Below are 23,229 nucleotides of genomic sequence, written 5' to 3' on the forward strand. Positions count from 1 at the left end.
ACAGGTAGGTGGTTGGGGTGGATAGGCAGGCAGGCAGACAGGCACATAGAAGGGACTTGATTTTTGTTACTTCCATTTCCTTTCCCTTTCCTTTCCATCAGTGTATGAATATCTGAAGCCATGTCTGTTAATCAGGAGGGACTATATTTGATTGCCTTCTACTCCAAATTAGATTTTTTAATATTGACTTTACACTGACAATCCAAGTAATAATGTGTAGAGTTAGATCATCCTTCTTTGACAATACAAAGCTTAGGAGCTGAAATTAATAAAACAGATAACATAAAGGCACATAAATGCTATATTGCAAGGGGAAGAATAGTCTATAGACAATTTTTGAATGTTGAATCAAATGATTTATGGAAATACAAAGCATCCAACAGCATTCTTTGGGATGTAGCCAAAGTTGTAATGAGAGGCAAACTAATTCAATGCTTTGTAAAATGGCCAACAGAGTAGAATGGGGAAATAAGTCAATTAGAAAAGAAAATGACATTAGGGAAGTGGTATAAACATAATCAGGCCTAACTGGACAAAGCTAGACTTGAATAAAATCTTACTAATAGGAATGAATGAAAGGTCTTTATAAATACTTGTGAAATGGAGAGAAAGTATTATATAAAAGATTATATATAATATGTAAAATTTATGTGAGTTAAAAGGAAAAATAAGTCAGAAGAGGCATCTTATTACAACCAGGAGATAATAACCACTTCAGAGAATTTTATAGTTATCTATTCTTAGTGCCTTTGACAGCTTAAAGATCTTTCCTAGAGCAAATGATTCGTTGGCAGAAATTGTTAAGATGTACATATATACACATACATACATACATCATGTCTTTCCTGTATACATATATCTAAAGTTACCACTGCTGGCAGCCCTGCTCTCCAGTGTGAGACTAGAGCATCACTTTATTCTGAATCTATGTAAAGGCTGCTTCTAAAGAGTAACTGAGGACCCCAAATGAGTAGTCCTTTCTCATTAAAACTTTCAGTGATTTGGTCTGTCAGCTGCTGCTGATCATAGTCCCAGGTCAGCAGGAACGCATAAGGTCACCTTGTAAAGCTTCCTTTGTGGATTCTGCTGTGAATGCCGCCTGTGATCACTTCCTTCAGCTCATCCGCTGCCAGCACTCTAGCAATCCAGCTGCAGTGTCTACCATCAAGTAGTGCTAACACAGGAGGGCTTTCTGAGATCTTTGGGGATGCTTGAGGTGCAGTTTGGTGGCACAGGTTGGTCCTCATGAAACTGTCCAAAGGGCCGGTATGTATCCTACTCCATAGTGTGTAACTTTAACATCCGAGTTGCTCCTTAGGCCTCTGTTTGCATGTGGAGCTTAGGGCTGTTCTGGCCCCACCACCCAATAGCTTTTTGATTTCCTCAGTTTCAACTTCTGCTTCTTTTGTTGGGAATGATTTCCTTATGTGTTACTAGTAACTTTCAACTCTGTGAGCCTGGTAAACTTTTTGGATGTATGTGTGGTTTCAACAAACCTAAACCTTGAAATGCATGCTCTACAAAACTGCCGGACTGGTAGGAAAGGTACATTAAATTTAGTCTATAAATGAAAATAAACTACAAATGGCCTTATGACAAATATATCATAAAAGACAAATTCATGCTTCTATACTATCCCACTCCACCCCCAATAAAGAACACAAAACAGACAAAATTGAAGTGGAAATTTTTGTGTTTTAACCAGCTTGATCTGGAGGGTGTATTTCCTCTAATACTAGAAAAAAATTAATGTCAAATGATTTTACTCAGACAAATGTGACAGTTTTTAAAAGATAACTTAGATATAGGTGGTAGGAGGTAAAATGGGCCCCCAAAGACATTTACCTCTTAATCCCTGGAACCTTGGATATGTTAGGATACAGATGGACTCAAGGTTAAAAGTTAATTGACCTTAATATGAGGAGGTTATCCTTGATTATCTGGATGGGCCCAGTGTGATCACAAGAGTCCTTAAAAGTGGAAAAGAGAGGCAGCAGGGTCGGTGTCAGACTGATGTAGCTGAAGAGAGGCTTGATCTTTGCTGGCTCTGAAGATGGAAGGGGCCACCCCCGGGACTGTGGGCCAACTCTAGAAGCTGGAAAAGGTAAAAAGAAATTCTCCCTTAGAATCTTAAGAAAAAAGATGCAACCCCACCAGCAACCTTGATTTTAGCTCAGGGAGACCCATTTTGGAATTCTGACCTCCAGAATTAGAAAACAGCAAGTTTGTATTGTGTTTAGCCACCATGTTGGTGGTCATTTGTTTCAGCAGCAGTAGGAAACCGTTTCAGCATGAAAGCTAGATTGCTCTGAATGAAGTCAGTTATCATTTGTGGATTCTAGGTGCTTCTTCCCGGTATTACTTCTTCCTTCCTCCTCTTCTCCACACACATCTCACTGTCATTTCTCCATTGATGATTCCAAACCATCCTACTCTGAAACCACTCTGTATTTGCTTTTACCAGTGGAGAACTTACACTATTGGACTATCTCTTCACATCTTCATCCAAATTGGAACAAACTTCGCACTAGTGAGGCTTGCCCCATCTGAATTACTCACACACGTAATCTTCCTCCCGGTCTCTTTTCTTGCAACATTCCATATGTTCTTTCTTCGCATCTTAGACGTCATCCATTTTCACCCACTGATTCACACAAACACCAGCCTGAGCTGTGCTAGCTCTTAAAACCTCTGGTTCCATATCCTCCCTGTGGCCAAAGTCTTTACACCTTCCTTAAAGATGCAAATCTTCCATTTCTTTTACTGTTTGTGAACTGGACCAGATCTTCAAGGGTTCACATGCTCTTTTTCTAGCCATCATTTGTTTTTATAAATAAACTTTTATCGGGACACACTCACACCCATTCATTTACCTATTGTTTGTGGCTGTTTTTGCACTACAGTGGCAGAGCTGAATAATTACAACAGGACCATAATGCTTGAAATGCTTACTACCTGACCCTTTACAGAATGAGAGTTTGCCAACCTCATACTAGACCGTACATTTTCATATTTTGATGCCACCTGGTAAATCAGTTATACATTGTGTATGTGTGTGTGTGTGTGTGTGTGCGCACGTGAAAGGGAGAGGGAGAGGTTGTATCTCTACCTGTAAATGTATAAATCTGGGTATATTAATGTTACTGGGAAAAGGGAAATAAGAAGTACCTTGGTTCTTAGTCATCCGGAAAAAAAAGAATTTTTAACGAGAGACAGAAAGTGTGATATAAGCAAGATTTTTATTAGTAAAGTAAAAAGGTAGTGAAAGATAGTACATTCCTGAGAATTGGGAGTGAGCCAACCCAAGAGAGGAAAAATGGCGCCGTTCCTTTGTTTTTCCTGTTATTATACCCTGGCTTAGGGGCATTTTCCTGACTGATTGATTGATTTGCTGCTCAGGTTCTTTGAGTGCTCAGGCTGATTGACAGCTCAGGTTCCTTGTGCTCTGGCATGCCCACCCCCTTTTGGGCAGGTTCATTGGGTCAAGTTACGCCGGGTCCTTCTCTTTTGCACAGCTGCAGCGTTTTGATTTTAGCTGGCTTCTTTTGCTGGCCCTCGTTTAGAGAAAGTAAAAGTTTCTGGAGTCCCTGATCCTGGGTGCAGATGTACTGTTAGTTTCTTGGTTGTTCCTTTCCCCTTCCTCTCCCCCTGCCCAGTGTTCATTTCTATCTAAACTGTCGACTGAATTAAAAGCAGCCTAAAAGTTGAGAGTTACGTTTTATTTGGTGGACATTTCTGAGGACTCGAACCCCTTTGAGCCTGATGACAGCCTCTCAGATCGTTCTGAGGGACTGCTCCAAAGAGGTAGGGGAGGAGCTAGGATATATAGGAGTTTTACAACAAAGACCAGGTAGTTGGAACATTAAAAGATTACTTGTTAACTAAAGAAAACCAGGCATCTCAAGTTAACGAATTTAGCGCTTTTTTTGTGTGTGGGAGGAAGCAAACATTTGGGCTTATTGAATTCATTCCTTTGACAAGCACCTAGCTATCTAGGGCCAGTATCCTGTCCTTTCTTATTCTGAGTCCCCTCAGAGTGCACCATTGTGAGTGGCTGCAGAGGCTGGGCTGCAGGCTTGTCTTCACTGTGGGGAGTGGCGGCAGCTGGTGAGACTTGATGGTTTCAGCATTCTTTGTTTACTGATGTGGTTTGCAGTATTTTTTTGTTCACAGTAACTGCCTAACACTAACAGAGAGATTTAGTTAAGATGCAGTTTCTCGGAGGATGTTTACCTGGCCACCCCCGATGACGTGGTTATGATTACTCATTAGCCCTTCCTACCCAGGATAGGGGTAAACACTCCCAGCTGGGAAAGCGTCCCCACAGGTGAGGTCTTCATCCCAGACCTTGAATTCCTTCCTTCCATTCCCCACTTCTGCCCCAGTCTCTGTTTTGTGGGCCCCCCTGTGGATCCTTCCTTGCCTGTTTGCTGTCTGGGCTCCCTGGCTTCCTCTGCCCTGGTTCTGTGTCCAGCCTGTACTGTATTACAGTACAGCCTCCCTCACTGTGGATAGTTCGCTGCTGCTGGATCTAAGGTGCAGTGGTCCCTGCCGTACACCCGTGGGCTGCACCCTCCCGTTCTGAGCCTCGTCCCTCTCTTGGTGCCCGTGTGGAAGGACAGGTATTAGGCCCTGCAGTCTTACGATGAATTACCCCTTAGCAGCTTGGCCGCAAGTCAGGGTCATGCTTGGGGTCTCTCTCGAGGATCCTGCCCACAGTTGCCCTGGCTGTGCTGACCAGGCCCCCCTTTACACCTCATGGCCATCACTGCTCACCGTGAATGGATGGTCTGACAGACTCTCAGTGGCTGCCCTGACCACACATTTTTCAGTCTGCTGTTGTCAGGGAGGGTGCTGTTTATCCTGACCACTTGTCAGGCCCCGGAGGAGGTGGTGTCTACGATAGGAGGAAAAACAACAGAAATGCTTCCTCTGTATTCCATTCTGTTTCTACTTCAGGACATTCCCTATTTATCTATCTAGCTGACAGAATTTTAATTCCTACATACATCAAAGGCCATATGTTTTCTAACCCCAGAGCACATTTTAAATCCCTTCATTTATACTCTTTCCTCCATGTATGAAACAAGCATCCTTCCTTCCTTCTTTCCTTCCTCTCTCTCTCTCCTCCCTCCCTCCCGACACTGATAGTCAGAATATCTGGTCTCAAATCTCACACCACCATATTGCCTATATGATGTTAGACACATTCATTGTTTTCAATAACTGTGAGATTAAATCTAAGCTCCTACTTTGCCAAACTTGTAAGTTTTTCGTGAGGTTGAAATGAGAAAGTAAATTTATTCATTTGATATTCATGCAGCCTTTACTAGGTGCTGTACTAAATTCTGGGATACATTTATGAAGAGGACAGACAAGGTCCCTGCCCTCGTGGAACTGGCATTAGGGTTGAGAAGACAGATACTAGATGAGGGAACAGTGAGTGTTGCATGTTGTGCTGGTGCTTTGAAGGAGGTGATGGAGAGGGACAGGGAAGGAGTTACTTAGGGCTGTCAGGAAAAGCTTCTCAGGAAGTAATAAGAGAAAATGATACTTGCTTGAGATCGTAGTATTTGAGAGGACGTCTACCCTATACAGAACCACAGAAGTACTTTGTAAGCTGGAAGATGTCACCTCAATGAATAGTGGTCCACTCCAGTCCCAGGTGCAGCAGGGAAGGTTAACAGTTCTTCCAACTTCCGGAGCTATAAATTTACTGTAATCTCTGTACTTCCTTATGTTTTTCATCCAAATCCTGTCTCTCTTCCTCCTCTTCTGTTTGCGGTTGTCCTGGCCTGATTTAGGTACTTCTAGTCTCTCTCTTGTCTGTGAAGCTGTCCTCCCTACGCCCACCCTCAGTCTTCCCCGCTCCCACTCTCTCCCTTCCTCCCCTCCTGCTACTCTGACCCACTGCTCACTCCAGAACCCCTGCAGTTGATAATGACCCTTTCCTAATAACCCTGTGCCTTGAAAAATCTTCTTGAAAGGTTCCTAGGTTGCCTCATTTTTTTGGCTAAACGATCTATCCTTTTTAATATAAGTAACTTCTGATACTCAGCCCCAGAAAGAGGGGATATTTCCAAATTAATCTGACTAGAACTGGCTGGCAGAGCTTGGAGAACACATTAAGCTCTCAATAAATATTTATTGAATACTGAGTGGATAAACTGATTATCCTGATCATAGTCTATCTATAGGTTTAAAGTGGTTTTTCCTCGTCACGTATGTATTCCTTCCTCACACATAAAATGCATATTAAAAAACTTTTCCTTCCACTATATAGAACATCAAAATCTTACCCCTTAATCACAAGATTTTATTTTAAATCTACTCTCTCTATTTGCCGTACATTAGAGCTTTGTCATTGATCCCAGAGACACTCTGAGGCATTGTGGCAGTGTCTCTGAGGTTTTTTGCACAGTATCCAGCACAGTGCGTGGTCACAAGCACACGGCACTGAGTTTGCAAGTTTTTATTTACTAATGGTAACAGTCAGGGATTTCGGTATTGGTTTCTATTTTCAGCATCCTAAATAATCAGATGTATTCATTCAGATTAAGAAGAAACTTTCAGAGGAAGGTCTTTGTATTAAGTTGTTGTATTTTCAAAGTTAAGTAGCAACTAAAAGCAGTGTTTCTTTTGAAGAAAATGTTCAAATACATCCAGAGTTTGGTTTTAGCCACTTTGTGTGATGTTACTGATCACCTACGGCAGTCATAATTTAGTCTCAAACAACCTTTCAAGATTTCTCAAAAACAAATTTAGCGTTCACTTTCTATAGGTATAGAGGTATGTTTAGACTCATCACTGCCAACTTATTTCCAGTATTGGAGCGTAAGTGTTGCTAAGTGCTCATTTAAAAGAAAGAAAAATCTTACTGTGTATGTCCATTAGAAATCACTTATAAATGATTCTTCAGCTTTGGGTGTTCTCTGTTTATAGTTCTTCTGTTTGTACCAAAAATCGATAAAGAATCCTGTTGTTTTTTGTTGCTTGTACTCTTTAATTCCTATAACAAATCCTATATAATTTAAACTGGTTTTTATTGAGACTAATATAAGATTCTGATCCGTGTGAACAAGAACAACTTCACAACAACAGTTCAGTATTTATGCTTTTGTATCTTCTGTCCAATGGGACGTAACTCTAAAGCAGTGGGGCAGTCCTCCAAACAAACATGCTGGGAACCCTGCAGCCAGGAAGCCCGTGTGCCCTTCAAAGCAGTCCCCTAGGGAGGCTACACGTTGTTCCAGTAATACTGCCATGGCTTCAGATGTTGTGGAATGCCTCTTTTTAAACTGCCTCTGAACTGCCAAGAAATAATGAAAAGTAAAATGACATATTAGTTTGAATATCCTGAATAGTGGGAGAGATGCATTTGTTTTTGGTGAGTAATCAAAAATCATTTCAGGACCGAGTACAATGAATAAAACTTGGAGAGTTTGGAGTCGCAGTTGGATATAAAATCACAAGATGGGGTTTCTTGAATGATATGTAAGATATATAAACTAACTTTTGAAATTGGTTGTCAAAGAGGAATTCCAGAATCTTGAACTCACAATAAATGTATAAGCTCCCACAGTAGCTACTATCAAGAGTAATACATGATTAGGTGAAACAAAAGAAAGTGTGTGTGTATGTTTGCAAAATAAGATCAGTTTTATCACTTTATAGACATACCTTATAGATTTAAAAATCCTCCTATCATAGACCTCTTTTATAAGCAAACTTCCAAATGTAAGTAGAATTCCCGTCTCACCCTTTCTAAGCCTATTGAGAAATCTGAATTCCTACTAACGACTTCTTCTGAATCTTCAGCCGTAAAGAAATTAATGGTTACCATTTAAAAAGCAGGTTCTTGGAGGTTTCACGTCACCTTTGTCCTTTTAGCTTTGTTACCTCAGCTCTTCAATTTTTTATTTAGCGTATCCATCTATGGTCACCCTGAGACTCTCAAAATGTATTTTTTTAACTGTAAAAATATCATCAAGCTCTTCAACCAAGGTAGAAAATAAAGTCTAAGCTGAAGGCTAAATGAGGTTTCTTATTGTTTTCAGCCCTTTTTTGTTGCAATAGTAATAGTCAGATGCCTTTCTTTTTAAATGTGGGCCCCTGTTATTTTAGTAAATAAGATGAAATTACAAGAGAAGTCTCACATTAAAGATTTTGTAAAAATAAATACTCTCAACAATGGAGAGTTCCCATCGTTTTTCATTTCTACTAATAAAAACTTTAAAAACAGCATTCAACCCAGTGGCTGGACCATGCTTCTGCAATGCAGACTCCAGGTGGACTCGTGGGACGGTGCCTAGGGGCAGAGCTCATGTGTCCTGACTCACCAGGGCTTTTCCAAACTTTTTCTATCACATCCATCTTCATCCAGGTCAGCCAGGCCTCTATTTCTTCACTGCTGTGTTAAAATAATAAAAAGTAAAATGGAGCGTGGAAGACAGAGAAAATTGTTATCCTTTGGCAGAGAAGTTAAGACAGCTAAATTGTGACACAATTTAAACTGTTCAAATTCGACAGGTTTGATTAGAAAATTAGGTGACCCATGTGTTCAGAGGTCAAAATGGTCACTAGTTTTCTGTTTTAAAAAGTCGTAGTGTGGTGTTTTTACCACAGACTGATAGAATGTTATTTTATTCTGCTTGGTAGTAACTGTTGCACAAATGACTATTGTTTTGCAGTTTGGTGATTTAAATGCTGTATCTCCTGGAAATCTGGATAAAGGTAAGAGTTGGAAATGATATACATTTTTAAGGACTTTTTTCAGTAAGAAATTGTCGTGTAGGAAAATGGGTTTATAGCACTCTTATTTTGTGGAAATGGCATACAAACCTAGATGAATATGACAGTTCTGACTTTTGGAATCCTTCATTATTTCTCCATTCCTGTACCTTCTTTATGTGACATGTATTAAGTGCAAGAATTGAATTTAAGTCCAGTTTACACTCTTCTTGAGTTTTCGCCTGCAGTTAATTACAAATAACAGGAAATTATTTCTGACCTTCACCAGAGGCCTAGAGAAAAGTGATAAGATGGGGCCAAATGTTTTTATTCAAGGCCCACTTGTCAAGAAAAAAAGATTCCTCAGCCTACCCATCTCACCAATTCACACTTTTAAGTGGAAAAAGAAATAGCAGTGACGTTTACTATAAGAGCAAGATCAGTATTGGCGTAGTTGAAAAGACTAACAAATACACCTGTTAAGTTTTAATACCGGCATTGCCACTCTCACATGACAACACAGTCTATAATTCTGAAGAAACTCATGACCCATAAAACTACACAGTAAAAGGAACCAGGGCTTGGGGGAAATGAGGTTGGAATAGAGCACGTAGAAACAAAAACAATCCTGATAAAAGTGCCAACTCAGTTTTTTTAAATATAAAATTTCTAATAAATAAGCACTGAAGAAAATATAGTCCTTTCTTCAAAAAAAAAAAACCAAACAGACGGAAGAAGAAGATATTTTGATAGGTTTTTAAGGAGTTGAGTTCTGGAGTCAGGGACAAAGTGCACAAAGAATGGGGAGAACCACCCAATTAGCCCTTCTGGGACAGAGCCAGAGCCTGTGTGAAAACAGGCAGGAGGGAGGAGGTGGAGGGTCTGCACGTGAGGTGCCCTTCTGTTCTCTGGAGCATCCTGGACTTGAGTACTCAGTGCTCCGCTTCTATGCCTCTTTGGTGACAGGGGACATTGATGTGCTGGGGAAAGTCCTGTGTGACTCCATCACTCCCATATTAAACTCCTGTCAGTCTCTCTCAATTGAGCGTGCATTAATCCCTGTTTTAGGAATATGCATAATAACACAGCAAAAATAGAAAAGAATTGCCCCAAGAGGTTGTTGCTGCAAATATATACTCTATAGGATTAACCAAAGAAACAGAAAAGTAAATCAGTGATGAGGCCAATCTGTAATTTAGAGCAGGAAGGTGGCTTTTGAAACCCAGGTCCAACACAAGGCAACCCTGATGATGCACTGACGCCAGAGCTTCATGATTCAGGTTTGGGGATCTTATCCCAGGGTTTCTGGAGGTGCAGCAGGAATGCTGCTCCTGGGCCCAACATGAACTGCAGCCTGCCTTCTCTGTCAGGTGTTGAACCGAAGTCTTTGGTTACCTCCAGTAGCTCCTAGTTTTGGTTTTTGTGTACCAAATCCCCATAACTTCAGGTAGGTTCCTCGGAAACGTCTTTGAGTCTTTATAAGAGCATAAAATGTCTGCGGGCTGGCTTCGTGATTGCTATGTCGCCTATCCAGGGGACCCCCGTCACCCACAAGTGGACCTGAGAAAGGGTGGCCTGGAGCACTGGAGCTGCTTCTGTCCATTGTCCTGTTGCCTTTTCCACCCACAGCAGGGAAGACGAAAGGCCCATCCTCCTCTCTCCACTTGTCTACCTGCTCGAAATGAACTTTTTCCTTTCACTGCTGCCTCTTTCATTATAGTTTTGACACTATTTCTTAGCCACAGAAAGGTTGGTGGAGATGGAGCCAAGCAGCAGTGTGACTTGCCCTCACCTTCTTGGGGCGGCTGTGCTGGCCCCATTCTCCCCCAGACTGGATGTTTTGTGAAGTATAGCCAGACTGGCATAGTCAGAACCTAAGGCTTGAGTGTGAAATCTTTAAGAAACTTTTGTGAGCTTTTTCCACAAAATGAGAATTTAATTTTTAAAATAATGTAAGTGATATTATGTCTGTATAAAGATTTCAAATAATACAGAGAGTTAGGAAACTGTAGAAAGCAAGACTTTATAGCCACAAGCCTGAGAGTCTACCCCATTAAAAATTTAGTGTGAGGATCCTTACAGACCCTTTTTGTTTAGACATAAACAAATACAAAAATCATACGAAAAGGTGCCATACGAGCACGTTTTGATTATACCCACTTGAAGCAAAAGGCTATCAAATGTACCCCTCTCCTGCAGCCTGCCAGCCCTTTGAACATGCTTGTTCTGACGAGCTGTAATGTTGACATCTGACAAGTCCATTTACCAGAGGCGAAAAGGTAACCAGATAAAGTAGGTGGGCCCAGACATCTTTTGCCTCATCTGAGAGAACTCTGCTTATCATTTAATGCATTACAGACATCATTTCTAGTCAATGCATCTAATCTCAGCCTCGTAAGTCACACATAACACTTCTCAGAGGACAGTTGCTCCCTGCAGCTGCACACTGTCCAACCTACACAACCATACATGGAGGCCCTGTCACTCCACTTTTCTCTGGAACCACCTTTGCACCAACTCATAAGAGAGGGAAAGTCAGGGGCCCCGTGTGTGTTGAGAGCTGTAGTGGCAGAACTTCTGCTGCAGGTGTGCCCCAAATGGTAAAACTAGACTCAACACTTCTTGGAAAGAGCCCAACTTTGACTCTTCAGTTCCTTGTTACACACCTACTGTAGGTGACATGCCGTGAGAGAGAAGAACGGAGGTCTGGTTCTGTTAATACAAGTCACTATAGTAAGTCAAAAACCTTAGAGTAAATATAGGTACGTTTTAGTTATAGATGAGGCTGTGGTATAATGTGTGGATTTTTATGGTAAACAATAAAACATGTTGAAAGTGAGGTAAAAAGATTTTTTAGGCAGAAATATATCCCCGGTGTTTAAAAATGAGCACTCATGGGGAGGTATTATCTACACCCCTCTGAGGAGAATCTTACCCAGGAGTAAAGCAGTGTGTGAGCGTTTTCTCTCTCTGCTGTGCTTTTGAATTTTAACAGTGCATGCTGGAAAAAATTAAGTGGTATTTCATTATAATGATGTTTTAGTTAATGTAAAATGTATTAAAATTTGGAGGTAACAGTGACTGTTTAATACACCTAATTTCCAGAAATGAATACCAGCTATTACCAGAGAGTATCAGTGTTGCTAGGAATGGAAATTCATTGTGCATTTTTAATCTGATACTATTGCTTTAGTCTTCATAGTTTTTTATAATAAAAATTAAGGGCCTGGCTAATATTGTGATCTACAACATGCATGTGCACAGAAAGTCTGTCCAGCAGCCCCTGTATATATATATATGCCGTAGTTATTTTGTGAATCAACATAGATCCCACCTACATTAACATCAGCACAGATGAAATTTATGTCTAGTGTGGATTTGTGGAGGAAACGGAAATTTTTTCTTTCTTTTTTTTTAGTTAGCATTTTTCCTCAATACATTGCCCAAAGGCCAGCATAGTGTACCAAAGTGACTAATTTATAACAACACAAATTATGCCAGTATTTAATATTAAAACTTTATGAAACTCCAGAGGTCTTCTTAAAAGAACTATTAAAGGTACAATCACAAACCAGACAAGAGTAAATGACCTTTGCTGGGTTTAAAGGAATAGAGCACTGACACGAGTAAGCTCCGTTGAAAAGAAACCCACAAGCTTTGTACCCCAAGAGCTGAGTTTCTTTCTTAATGTGTGTATCAGAGTGACTCTAAAGCGTGTATTGATTGCCCTTTTCCAATTTGTCTTCTGGTAATAGTCTTTGTATTATTTGTTTGTGCAGATGAAGGCAGTGAAGTGGAGAGTGAAATGGATGAGGAATTAGATGACTCTTCAGAACCTCAAGCCAAAAGAGAGAAAACGGAGCTGAACCAGGCGTTTCCGGTGGGCTGTATGCAGCCTGTTCTGGAGAGCGGCGTGCAGCCAAGCCTCCTGAACCCAATTCACAGTGAGCACATCGTCACGAGTACTCAGACTATCAGACAGTGCAGCGCTACGGGAAATACCTACACCTGCAGTCTAAAGAATATTAAAGCATATTTTTCCAGCTAACATTAACCCTGTTGATATTGGGCTTAAGTTGAAATTCTAATAAGCCTGAAGGTCGACTGTTGTCAAATTCTATCTGTGCTGAACATTACCTTTTTGGAGTTGTGAAATGGAATGGGTGTATGTATTTTGCCAGGTCTTTTTTTTTTTTTTTTTTTTTTAACATAAACAAATTATTTGCCTCTTAAAATGAGTTTTTTTCCCCTTAGTTTCAGGTGTCAAGAAGGATTTTTACAACACTTAATGTCGATGTTTTTGTTTTCTTATAATTAAAAAGTAATTTACTTTTTTGTAGTTTAAAATATTTTATTGTTGATTGTTAGTCTTGGTGTATGATTTCATGTGTAAGTTTTTAATTAGATGCACTTCTGTGAAATATCAAAAGAAATGATTTTCTTTGATTTACACTGGAGGCATGCCCATTTGGCAGCAGATGCATCAAATTTGCTTTTGAAAGGTGCTTTTCATTGGACAGAACCACAAGACACTATTTTGATAACTTTTTGGAGTATGGAGAGAATACAGAGCATTTTTATTATAGTGCTAGAGGGTTGGGAAGGTCATCTATTTTTCTCTGAAGAAAAATTGAGCTGTGCATTTATCAGTTTGGAGTAAATGACAATTGCAAGAGATTATGCTAATATGTACATAATTTGTGTACATAATTATTAAACCATGTTATTGCAAGCTTCCGTTAAACATTGAATTTTAACTGTTATTTGCATACCAATTCCTCTGTTTAAAGACTACTGATTCTGTGTTTGGGACCACTGCACAGATGCATTCTGCTGTTGAGTGGGGCTGTTGTATTTAGATACTGAAGCTGAAAAAATGACTTGACTTTTTTTTTTTTTAAGTGTACATGCTACTTATGCTGAGCTGGACATACAGGAAACCATTCCATTTGGATGACTTTCTTTTATTCCAGGTCTTTTTCCTAATAGTAGTTCCATATGCTGCTATTATAAAAGAAAATTTATAGAATGCAAGGAATGTAGCAACCTGCATATCGTTATTTCCTTCAAAAAGATTTCCTGGTTTCTAAAGTACGTGGATTTAAATTTTAAACAGAACCTGAAGGCAGTGTAACTGGCACACCTCACTGTTGCTTATCCCCAATTCTGTAGGATTTGGATAGGTGGCTGGATGGACCAGTGCCATTGAAGAATGTACATCAGGGATCATCGTACCTCGGCTATTACATGGTGCCTTAAAACAGAACTGAAGCTAAGGTTTAGTAAGGCTTATTTTGTTCCTGTGAATTCCTCCTTAATCCATTTGACAAGGTGTGCCTGTCATTTTCAGATTCCCGAAGTAAGGACAGGTCACATGTTCTTCGAAGGAAATTTAGGGCAAAGAAAGCCAAACAAAAAGACAAAATTCAGTTCCCCTCTCTGAGTGACCGTGAACCTATTTTTTGTTCTTCGAGCTGAGTATTACTTGATTACCGATCGGATTGCTTAAGGATTAAGGATCAGATTGCTATTGTAGAGTAGCAGGCTAGTTTTAATTACAGCTTTGTTACATAAAACCATCTATATTTTAGACCGTTCTTATCTAGTCATAATTTAAGAAGACTAACAAAATAAGCAGGTACTTATTGAAGTGCATCTTTTCAGTCTCGATGTTTCTCTGTGTGTCTCGGTGTCTGTGTGTCCACACGCACACGCACGTGCCCGTGGGCGGGAGTCATCCACCAAGTCAGAAGGTGAGATCCCAGAGAGGATACGCCAACCCCTGTTTTAATTTACATGAAAAGCAAGGTTCTTTTAAGCACTCAAGTTATTAACAAATAAAAAGGCACATCCATTCATTTAAATAGCTATTTTAAAAAACTAGCAAAAATAAGTAATATATAAATACATAGAGCCAAAAAAAGGGAAAGCACAAAATGACCCAGATGTTTATCTTCCCAGTTTTATTAGAGTGAGGGGTGGGGGGTAGAAAAGAGAGGAAATACCAAATGGCTTATCGGGTCGCATGCAGTACGTTTCACCTGCTGATGCTCGATTGCCTTAGACTACTCTAATCACTAAGACCAACAAAGTTTCTTAGGTCAACTTTAAATATTCTAGGTGTAATTTTTCAAATTGATTCAAATTTTGTATTATACACCTCCCATATTTGAAGGTCTTCACTAGCATCCCAGCATCACCTTCATTTAAATATCGTTTAAATGATCATCACCCTTTTTTTCTCCCCAAAAGGCAATGAATTTGCACCATCACACACATAGAAAAGGCAAACAAACCAACAAAACACCTTCGGCTGCAAAGACCATGTGGCTGCTTCATTGTGCATTAGGAAAGGTTTACAGGTGTTAGCAAAATTGAAAAAGGAAAAAAAATTCTGCGTTTTGTCCCTCCTTTCTGAATTTTTTCACTTTCCCACCCACCACCTCCAGAACTATACTATATCTGTATTGGACCAAATGTATTTACTGCTTTCATCTTGTTTGTTGAATGATTTTAAATGTATTTATTATCATTGTTTAATGTAGGATATATTTGTATCATTAGAGGAATCTAATAATAGTGGGCAAATTTAGACTGATGAAAGTTAGGGATTGGGAACCCTCCAGGATTCAACATTTCTTTCAATTGTTCATGGTTCTAAATTGGACAGATTAGAGGAATTAAATATTACTACATTTCAACTTGTCTCACTAAAAATATTCTGATGTCCTTTATGAACACAGTTAGGAACTTTAATTCTTTGTGACTAAGGTACATAATCCTGACCAATAAACAAAATAACATCTGTGATCTCTGCTACTTCCAGTTACCTGTAATCTATAGTGAGATACACACACACACTTTTATATGTATATTGTATATGTACAATCACACACGCACATCCTAACCAATTTTAGATTTGAATTGTGAAACATATTAAGGAAAAAGTCATCATTTATACAGTTGAAGCAAATTGGAGCAAACATTTACTAAATACTTTATTTCCATTTTTTTCATTCACTGAAACTATGACTTTTCTAAACACTCTTAAGACATTAATACTCTCAGAGTAGATTTATTTACAAGTGACAAGCACACATTTTAAGGACTTCTTAATATTTCTTGACATTGTAATTAAACACTAGTCACGAAAAATATCTCCGTAGACCAAGTGCTACACTTTCAGCGAGGAAAAATGTGACAAAGGCGTTGGCTGTTTTTAAGTTTCAGAAAAGATATTTCCATGGACTAGAATTAAGTATCACAGGTATAGTTTGATCTCATACACTTTGAGAATCATCCCCAGAAGATTTGCATTCACCAAGCCAGTGAACAATGGAGTGAAATGGGTGAACCTCCTCCTTGGAACATGGGACCCAATTTAAAATTTTTTTTTGGCTATCAAGTGGCTGGTCACTTTTTCAGGATGCTCCTCCAAACTATGTTTGGACTGACTGTATAAGTCTTACTGCCTTTTCAGAAATCTGCTTTCCTTTTTGTGCTTTTTCTTGTACTGTATAGCACGGTTCATGCACCTCTCTTTAGATGGTGTACTTTAAAAACAAAAAATTTTAAAAATGATTTTTAACACTGCATATCTAAAGTTAGTAGTGTGCAACATTGACTGCCTTTGATTTGTAGTTGACGAGTAAAAATGAACATGTTCTTGTAGGATGCTGTCAAAGTCATTCAGGAATGAATACGGTTTCATTACCGTAATCATGAACCTTTTTACATGAACGCACTCTCTAGAAGTGCTAAACGTGATGCGTTTTTCAAATTTGCAAAATTCTTCAGATGATACTTTAAATGTCTAAAATAATGCTGTGTTTGAAATATTAGTGCAAAAGAAAGAAAACATGGGTCACTGTGATGTCGGTCCTCCCTGTGTGGACGCAAGAAGAAGGTAAAAACTTTGCCAAGTCACCTTTGTGTACAATTTGAGGCAGTGGTTATATACAACAAATTGACCTTTGTTATAACCTCCCCTCCCCCAAATTCTTGGTGAGAAGACGACAGGCATCAAAAATTTGAACTTAGAACTTGTGTTTGTATGAATCATACCAGAACATGGGGGAGAGAGGTTGACATGCAGTGCTATTGAAAATTGGGCTTGTCACTAGATCAGATCAACCTCCATGTGTATGGTTAGAACAAATCAGTTAATGGAATCCTAGTATTTCTGCAAGTTTGGTGATTTTTTTAAAAACTGGAATAGAAGCATTAATTCAGTGCTTAGTTCTAATATTAGAAAACCCCTTTGATGTAATGCCTTGTATTAACCCTTTGAGCATTGTAAGATATACAATGGGGGACAAAAGCCTTTCAGATCATTTATTTAGACTTAGACCGGTAAAATATACTCTATATCCAAATGTCTAATTATGCTGTTTTTTTAAAGGGGGGGTAGGAAGAGAAAGTGTTTCCATGCTGAACACTAGCATTTTATATACAACTATTAATTTTCTTCAAGAGGGCTTGATATATTTATTCCCAAATACTCACTGCCATCTAAGTAAGTGTACTGTTTACAGAAAAAAAAAAAAATCAACTTTTCTAGCATCACATTATGACTCTAGAAAAGGAGGACAAATACATGGGCCTGTAGACCTATGTCATAACTAATCTCTCTGCACATTGAAAGTACCTAGATTGCCTTTAAAAGGTATGATAAAGAAAAGGTTACATTTCTTTTTCTTTTTTTCCCAAAACAAAAGATCTTGTTTATTTAGCTTTAGAAAGTACAATTGTAAGTGAAGCCTTAGGAAGAAACAAGTTCAAATGGATAAAGAAAAGCCGAACTCTTCGGGGGCAGGTAAGCTGTTTGGAGTTAGAGTGCCCATAAAATACTGTCTGGGAATTTCATATAGGGCATAATTTTACCTATGCTCCAAAACTTTAACACTTTGTCAAAAAATTATATCTAGATAGAATGGAGAGCAAAGCACTTGATTTTAAGCTCGTCTGTCAGGAGATGCTATGACTACTGCTGATATCTGTAAATGCCAGTCCGCTTACACAATTGCTGACTTTGTTCAAGGGACGCTCAGCGAGCCCTGGGCCCCTTTTGTCCCCTGCGTGATGGAACCTGAGAGCAGTGTCGTCTGCAGATGTGCTTGCGCTGCCCTAGCTGGGCGCTCACAAAGAGTGTAACCTATTCCGATGTCTGATCAAAGGACATCCATAGCATAGTGCAAGTTTGCCGTAAATGTTGCTTTTTTAGGCAGTTTAGGAAGTCAGACCATGCAAATTACTCACGTGTTAACATGCAATACTCAAAGGGTTTTAATTTAACTCTCTTCTTTTGAATTCTTCATGATGATTTACTGTAAATGCTTCTCAGTTTGCATGCCTTGATCATTGCTGCTAGTGATTTTATGTGCCAGTAGACCTGAGTTTAGTTTACCAATTTTACTTAAATAGTAAAAGCCACTTACAAAGTGACTGCCTAGGATTTTTCCCCCACTTTGGTTTGAAGTAATTGGTAATATGTCCTATTTTCAAAAATGTATTTTGCCTCTTCTTTTATTTGGTTCTGGTATCTGATCCTTTCCCCCCCCCCACCGCCCCTTCTTTACTTTGTTTTTTTGGTTTGTTTTTTGTTTTTAAATAAATTATGATGTTGGGATTGGAAGCCCTGAGTAATGAAATCTTTGGTAAGAATTGTTTATGTAGCTCAATAATGAGGACAACAAATCTTTATTAGAGGAATTATGATTCTGCGGAGGAAAGAGCAAGTGAAAAACTCCCATTGACTGTTGATAACCAAGTAAGTCTTTCCTTCAGTGAATTAATACTTTTGAACAAATAATTGCCTTGTTTTCACCTGCTAAACACAATTTAAAATGACCCAAGAGAGTAGGTATTGAATATCATTCGTTTAAAAAGCATCTTTTGTACCAAAGCAAATTTTTTTCTCTACTCATCTCCATCATCAATTGGGACCTATGGTGGTGACCAATGCGTTGGTTACAGAAACTTTAAGTGAGTGCCTTGAGAAAACTTGGAAATTTGTGCCTGGGGTGGTAAACTTTTAATTAGGTTAATTGTAGTGCTTACCAATCAGTAATTCTCCTATCACTCAGGGCTTTCGTACCTTCTAGGTCAAACTTCTTTCATTGTGTTTTTTTAAAATACTGTATTTTTTTTTAAGTGCCATCATTTAAATTTCACTTAGTAAGTGGCAGATTACATTATTCAGTCCCACAAGCACAGAAACATAGTAACACTAGGAGATATTTGAACATTTATTTTACAATCGACTGAATATATTATGTAAATGAGGTAAGCAACTTTTGTAGAGATTGTATGTGTGAGATAATGTAATGTTCTTTTCCAGTTTTTGGACTACAGTTGAATAAACTTTTTAATTATTTAAAAACATCTTTACCGAATAACATGTGATGGTTTTTTGTATAATGTATTTGATTTTGTAAATACGTATTTCCTGATGTGATTTTTGTGAGAAATGCTAAATCTTTTAGTATATCATGTCCTCTCAAAATTGGCAGGAGCTAAATAATAGTTTGTGGGCGATTTGTATTGTGTACTGTACAATAACTGGGGAACTTTTATAATTATAAAAATATATATTAACTTTTAGTGTGTTGTTTAAACAAATGACTGGAACATACTAAAGATATTAGTAGGATTTTTCTGAATATTTCAGACTTGAACTCAGGCTAGCTTTCTTGTGTTTTTCAAAACAAAATGGTGTCTTGTCTTTTAAAAATCAATAAATTTGTTTCCTTGTTACAAATACATTTGACATGGCTTGATTTTTCCCCCCTCAAATCATTGCTGGGAAGCTGACATTACACTGCCTCATCTGGAGGGTAGTCTCCATGTCATTTACTAGCTTAGAAACAAAATTAAGTTGTTTTCTTTTTTTGTGTCAAATGAAATTGGCAATATTTGCACATGAAGAGCACAAACAGAGAAAACAAAATTATAAGCCCAGCAGGATACAAATCTTACCCTCAAAGAAAATTAGTGATTGAGTACTGTTTAATTTCAAAAGCTGTCAACATTTCCATTGTACATCCAGATTTTTGAATGTTCACAATGTGTTTGTTTTGTGTCACTTCACATTGATATCTGGCACCCAAGTTCCTTGCCTAGATTGAAATAGCTTATTAAAATTCATTTTAATACACTTAAGATACCCTACCCCAATTTTTTTTCTTTGCGTTATATATTGACATGCAGGAAAACTCACCCTTTTTAGTGTACCTTTCTGTGAGTTTTGACAAACCCACAGTCATGTAGTGACCACCACAATCAAGTTTGAATCATTTTTTACCTTGCAGGCATTTAAAAAAAAAAATCATCGTATACATAGGGTCTCCTAAAACGTGGAATAGCCAATTCATTTGGGTTTCTTTATAAAGAATAGAAATGCAGGACAAAATATCCTTTTGGAAGTCTCCAGCATGGTGCTTTTATATCATAGGACAAAGTTACTTCTGAAGCAAACATTAACATTCTAGCCCACAGAAAGACCAAAACCATTTTAATTTATATGGACATTTACACCGGTAACATAGAATTGTACCAAATAATGTTAACTTTTAACACTAAATATTTGGATAAATATTATTTCCTTATTGTGTGTCTCCCTTTCGAATTCCAAACTTCATGGTTTCTGGGACCTTAGTCTTTTAATGAGATACCTGCCGCACAGGCTGCAGCTATGATGGATGATGAGTTTAGCAGGTCACTTCCACAGGTTGCAGCTATAGTGGATGATGAGCTTAAGAGATTACTTTCACAGAGCTCCTGGCTCTGTTGCCGCTTCCTAAGCTCTGGGGGTGGCGGCGGTGTAAGAATTATTTCTCCATTGGTGACAGTCCTGTGGGCCACCGGAGCCAGGCCATTGAGAGGTGCCCCCTGGAGAAAACCACAAAAATCGGGGCACAGACAAGAGTACAAGCTCCCATCCGGGCACTGCTGGTGAGCTGGGGTTGGGGGGAGGGGCGGGGGAGGGGCGAGTTATGGGGGGAAGGCAGAGAGGGACAGGGAGCGGGGAGGAGAAGACTGGGACCACAAACAAATGAGCTCTGTCTCAGGAAGGCCGCGGCGTGCCCCGGTCAGGCGGCAGTCTGCGCGGCGTCCTGGGGGTGGGAGCCCGCCCGGCCTGTCTCCCGACTGTTCAGTCCCGCGGGGCCCAGGAACCCAGGGCCCCGGAGGCCTCCAAAGCCGGGCACCTAAGGGACGTCCCCTGGGCTGCAGCCGCCAAACCCAAGGCACCAGACTGTGGAAGCTCCCTTCTAGGAGATACCGACTCTGGGGTGCGGCAAAGGGAGAAGATGGCTCCTGCCAGGAAAAGAACAAAAAGGCCTACAGTTAAGAAAAAAAGGTGGCGCCGGCACTGGAGCTGCGCGGCGGGGAGCAAGGAGCCGGTCCCACCTGTACCCCGGGGAGGGTGCCGACTCCCAGAGGAGTGAGCTAAATTAGACAACAATTTAATGTAAGCAAAGGAGGCTTCTTCACTTCGAGTCTGCACGCCGGCTGCTTCTGCGCGGAGCCGCGGGGTGAGTCTGAGGGCTCCAGCCCTTCAAGAACCTTTCTCAGCTTTGCTAGAGCCTTGTGGGCCCTGAGGACCACAGCCCTGTTGGTTTTCAGATGTTCTAGATGTTCTGGGAGCTCGTCTCTGAGGTGAAGGTCTGGAAAGCTGAGGTGTCAGATGTAGGGTAGGAACCCTTCATTCCTCAGGGAGATGTGCTGGGTTTTGAGTTCCCTCCTGACTGGCGGAGGGGAAGTTTATGGTGAGACTGTCCCAGCTTTGATCTGGTTTTTTGTTTGTTTCTCGTTTGCCCAGCGTGTAGGGGTTGCTCAGACAGCCTGTAGGGGTTTGTCAGAGGAAACGGTTCCACGTGTAGCTGTAGGTTCCATGTGCTCATGGGAGGAGGCGAGCTTAGGGTCCCTGTGTGTCACCATCTTGAATTGAAAGCTCAGGGACCTCTCAGTCTTGCTCGCTATGGAATTCTCGGTATGTAGGATGGTACTTGGTATCTAATCTAATCTGCAGTTATTTTTTATGTGGATTGAGAAATTCCCTCATGATTACACCTAATGATTATGCTATTTAAGGTTGATGGTTTCTGTCATTACAAGTGGTTCTTAATGACTTCTCTTGAGCATTTTATCTGTGCATTTATCCTATTTTTCCCATTCACATATTCTCTACACATATTTCTAGAAGTCAGTACATGGCAAAAAAAAATTTGGAACATGTTGCTGAATTCTGTGAAAGCCTGAACTAACTTAAAATTCCTTCAAAAGCTCTGAATCAAATCACAGGAAGTCCATTACTTGAAAAAAAAATTGTTGTAAAAGCAGCTTGTATTTTATCTAGGATTATTTGCCATTTTACAGACTGAGAAATCAACACTTCAAAAGTTCCTAAATAATTTGGCAAATGGATTACTCATCAAAATGGTCTTTGATTTTTTGGGGAACCTTTCCTTCAGCAGTTGCCATTTTATAACTGTAAATGCACTTTGGGCAAATAAATATTTTATACACCAAGTGATCATCCCGAAGTTAAACTTGGAATAGAAGTGCAAATAAAGCACTAAGCACTTACGTTACTTACTCTGTCATTTTAATAGCAGCCTGTTAAACATACCTATATATTCTCAGAACACATTACATGTGTTAGGTAGGGAGAACCATTAAGTTATGAAAAAAGAAATTTTAAAAAATCTTTCTGATCTAAGAAATGACTCATCATCTTACCAAACTGATAACAACCTATTTCCTTATAATGTAGAATGGATAGAGAAATTATGGGCTATTTATATAAGGATGTACCATTAACTTGATAAATCTCACAAACATTACATGGAAAAAGAAGCCAAATACGGAATACAGGTTACATTTTTCCATTTATAAAGTTCAAAAACAGGAAGAAGCACACTAGAATGTATGGTTTACCTTTGGAGAGGAGAAAACATTTGCAGTTAGGAAAGAGCTCAAGGCTTTGTGGTGCTAGCCACATTCTATTTCTTGATCTGTGTGATGGTTATCTGTATACTTGCTTTACAATAATTTATTGAGGTTATTTTAAAAAAAATCAAAACTACTCTTGGTTCAGACCAAGGTAACAAGATTAAGGTAACACCTAATGGCTTAAAATCCTAAATCTACCCAGCAGTTTTCTTAAGCCCAGGAAGCATTTATTGGAAGTCGTCCCAAATACTGCATATCAGCTTTACTTTTAACACATTATTTAATGATGTCTTGAACCAGAAGTAGCTATGAAATGTTCATGCTTCAGTAATCACAAGTAAGTACTGCATACCTAATTTCTTATATCTTCTTACAAAAGGATATATTTGTTGAAGTTGATTTAACAAATAAATGCTAAGAATATTCTTTAAAAACAAAAAACAAACAAACAAACAAAAAACTCGGAGTACCTGGTAAGACTAAAGGATACAACAGGAAATTTTGGGAAGTCTCCCAAATTTACAAGCTGTCCATATCCTGCAGAAG

The 23,229-nt window shown here is 39.3% G+C and overlaps 1 protein-coding gene across 3 annotated transcripts in view; it reads left to right on the forward strand.

The window, feature by feature from the left end:
- The window catches only part of RFX3 (regulatory factor X3), a 277,856-nt gene extending 258,367 nt beyond the window's left edge, over positions 1-19,489 (forward strand). For all 3 annotated transcript variants that reach the window (XM_032477755.1, XM_032477754.1, XM_032477756.1), the window contains 2 exons: positions 8,691-8,733; positions 12,510-19,489. In XM_032477755.1, coding sequence (XP_032333646.1) covers positions 8,691-8,733; positions 12,510-12,778 — 312 coding nt within the window. In that variant the 3' untranslated portion in view covers positions 12,779-19,489. The remainder of the gene's footprint in view (positions 1-8,690; positions 8,734-12,509) is intronic.
- Positions 19,490-23,229: the final 3,740 nt, after the last annotated feature.

The sequence above is a fragment of the Camelus ferus genome, chromosome 4 (genome assembly GCF_009834535.1).
Source record: "Camelus ferus isolate YT-003-E chromosome 4, BCGSAC_Cfer_1.0, whole genome shotgun sequence".
Classification (NCBI taxonomy): Eukaryota; Metazoa; Chordata; class Mammalia; order Artiodactyla; family Camelidae; genus Camelus; species Camelus ferus.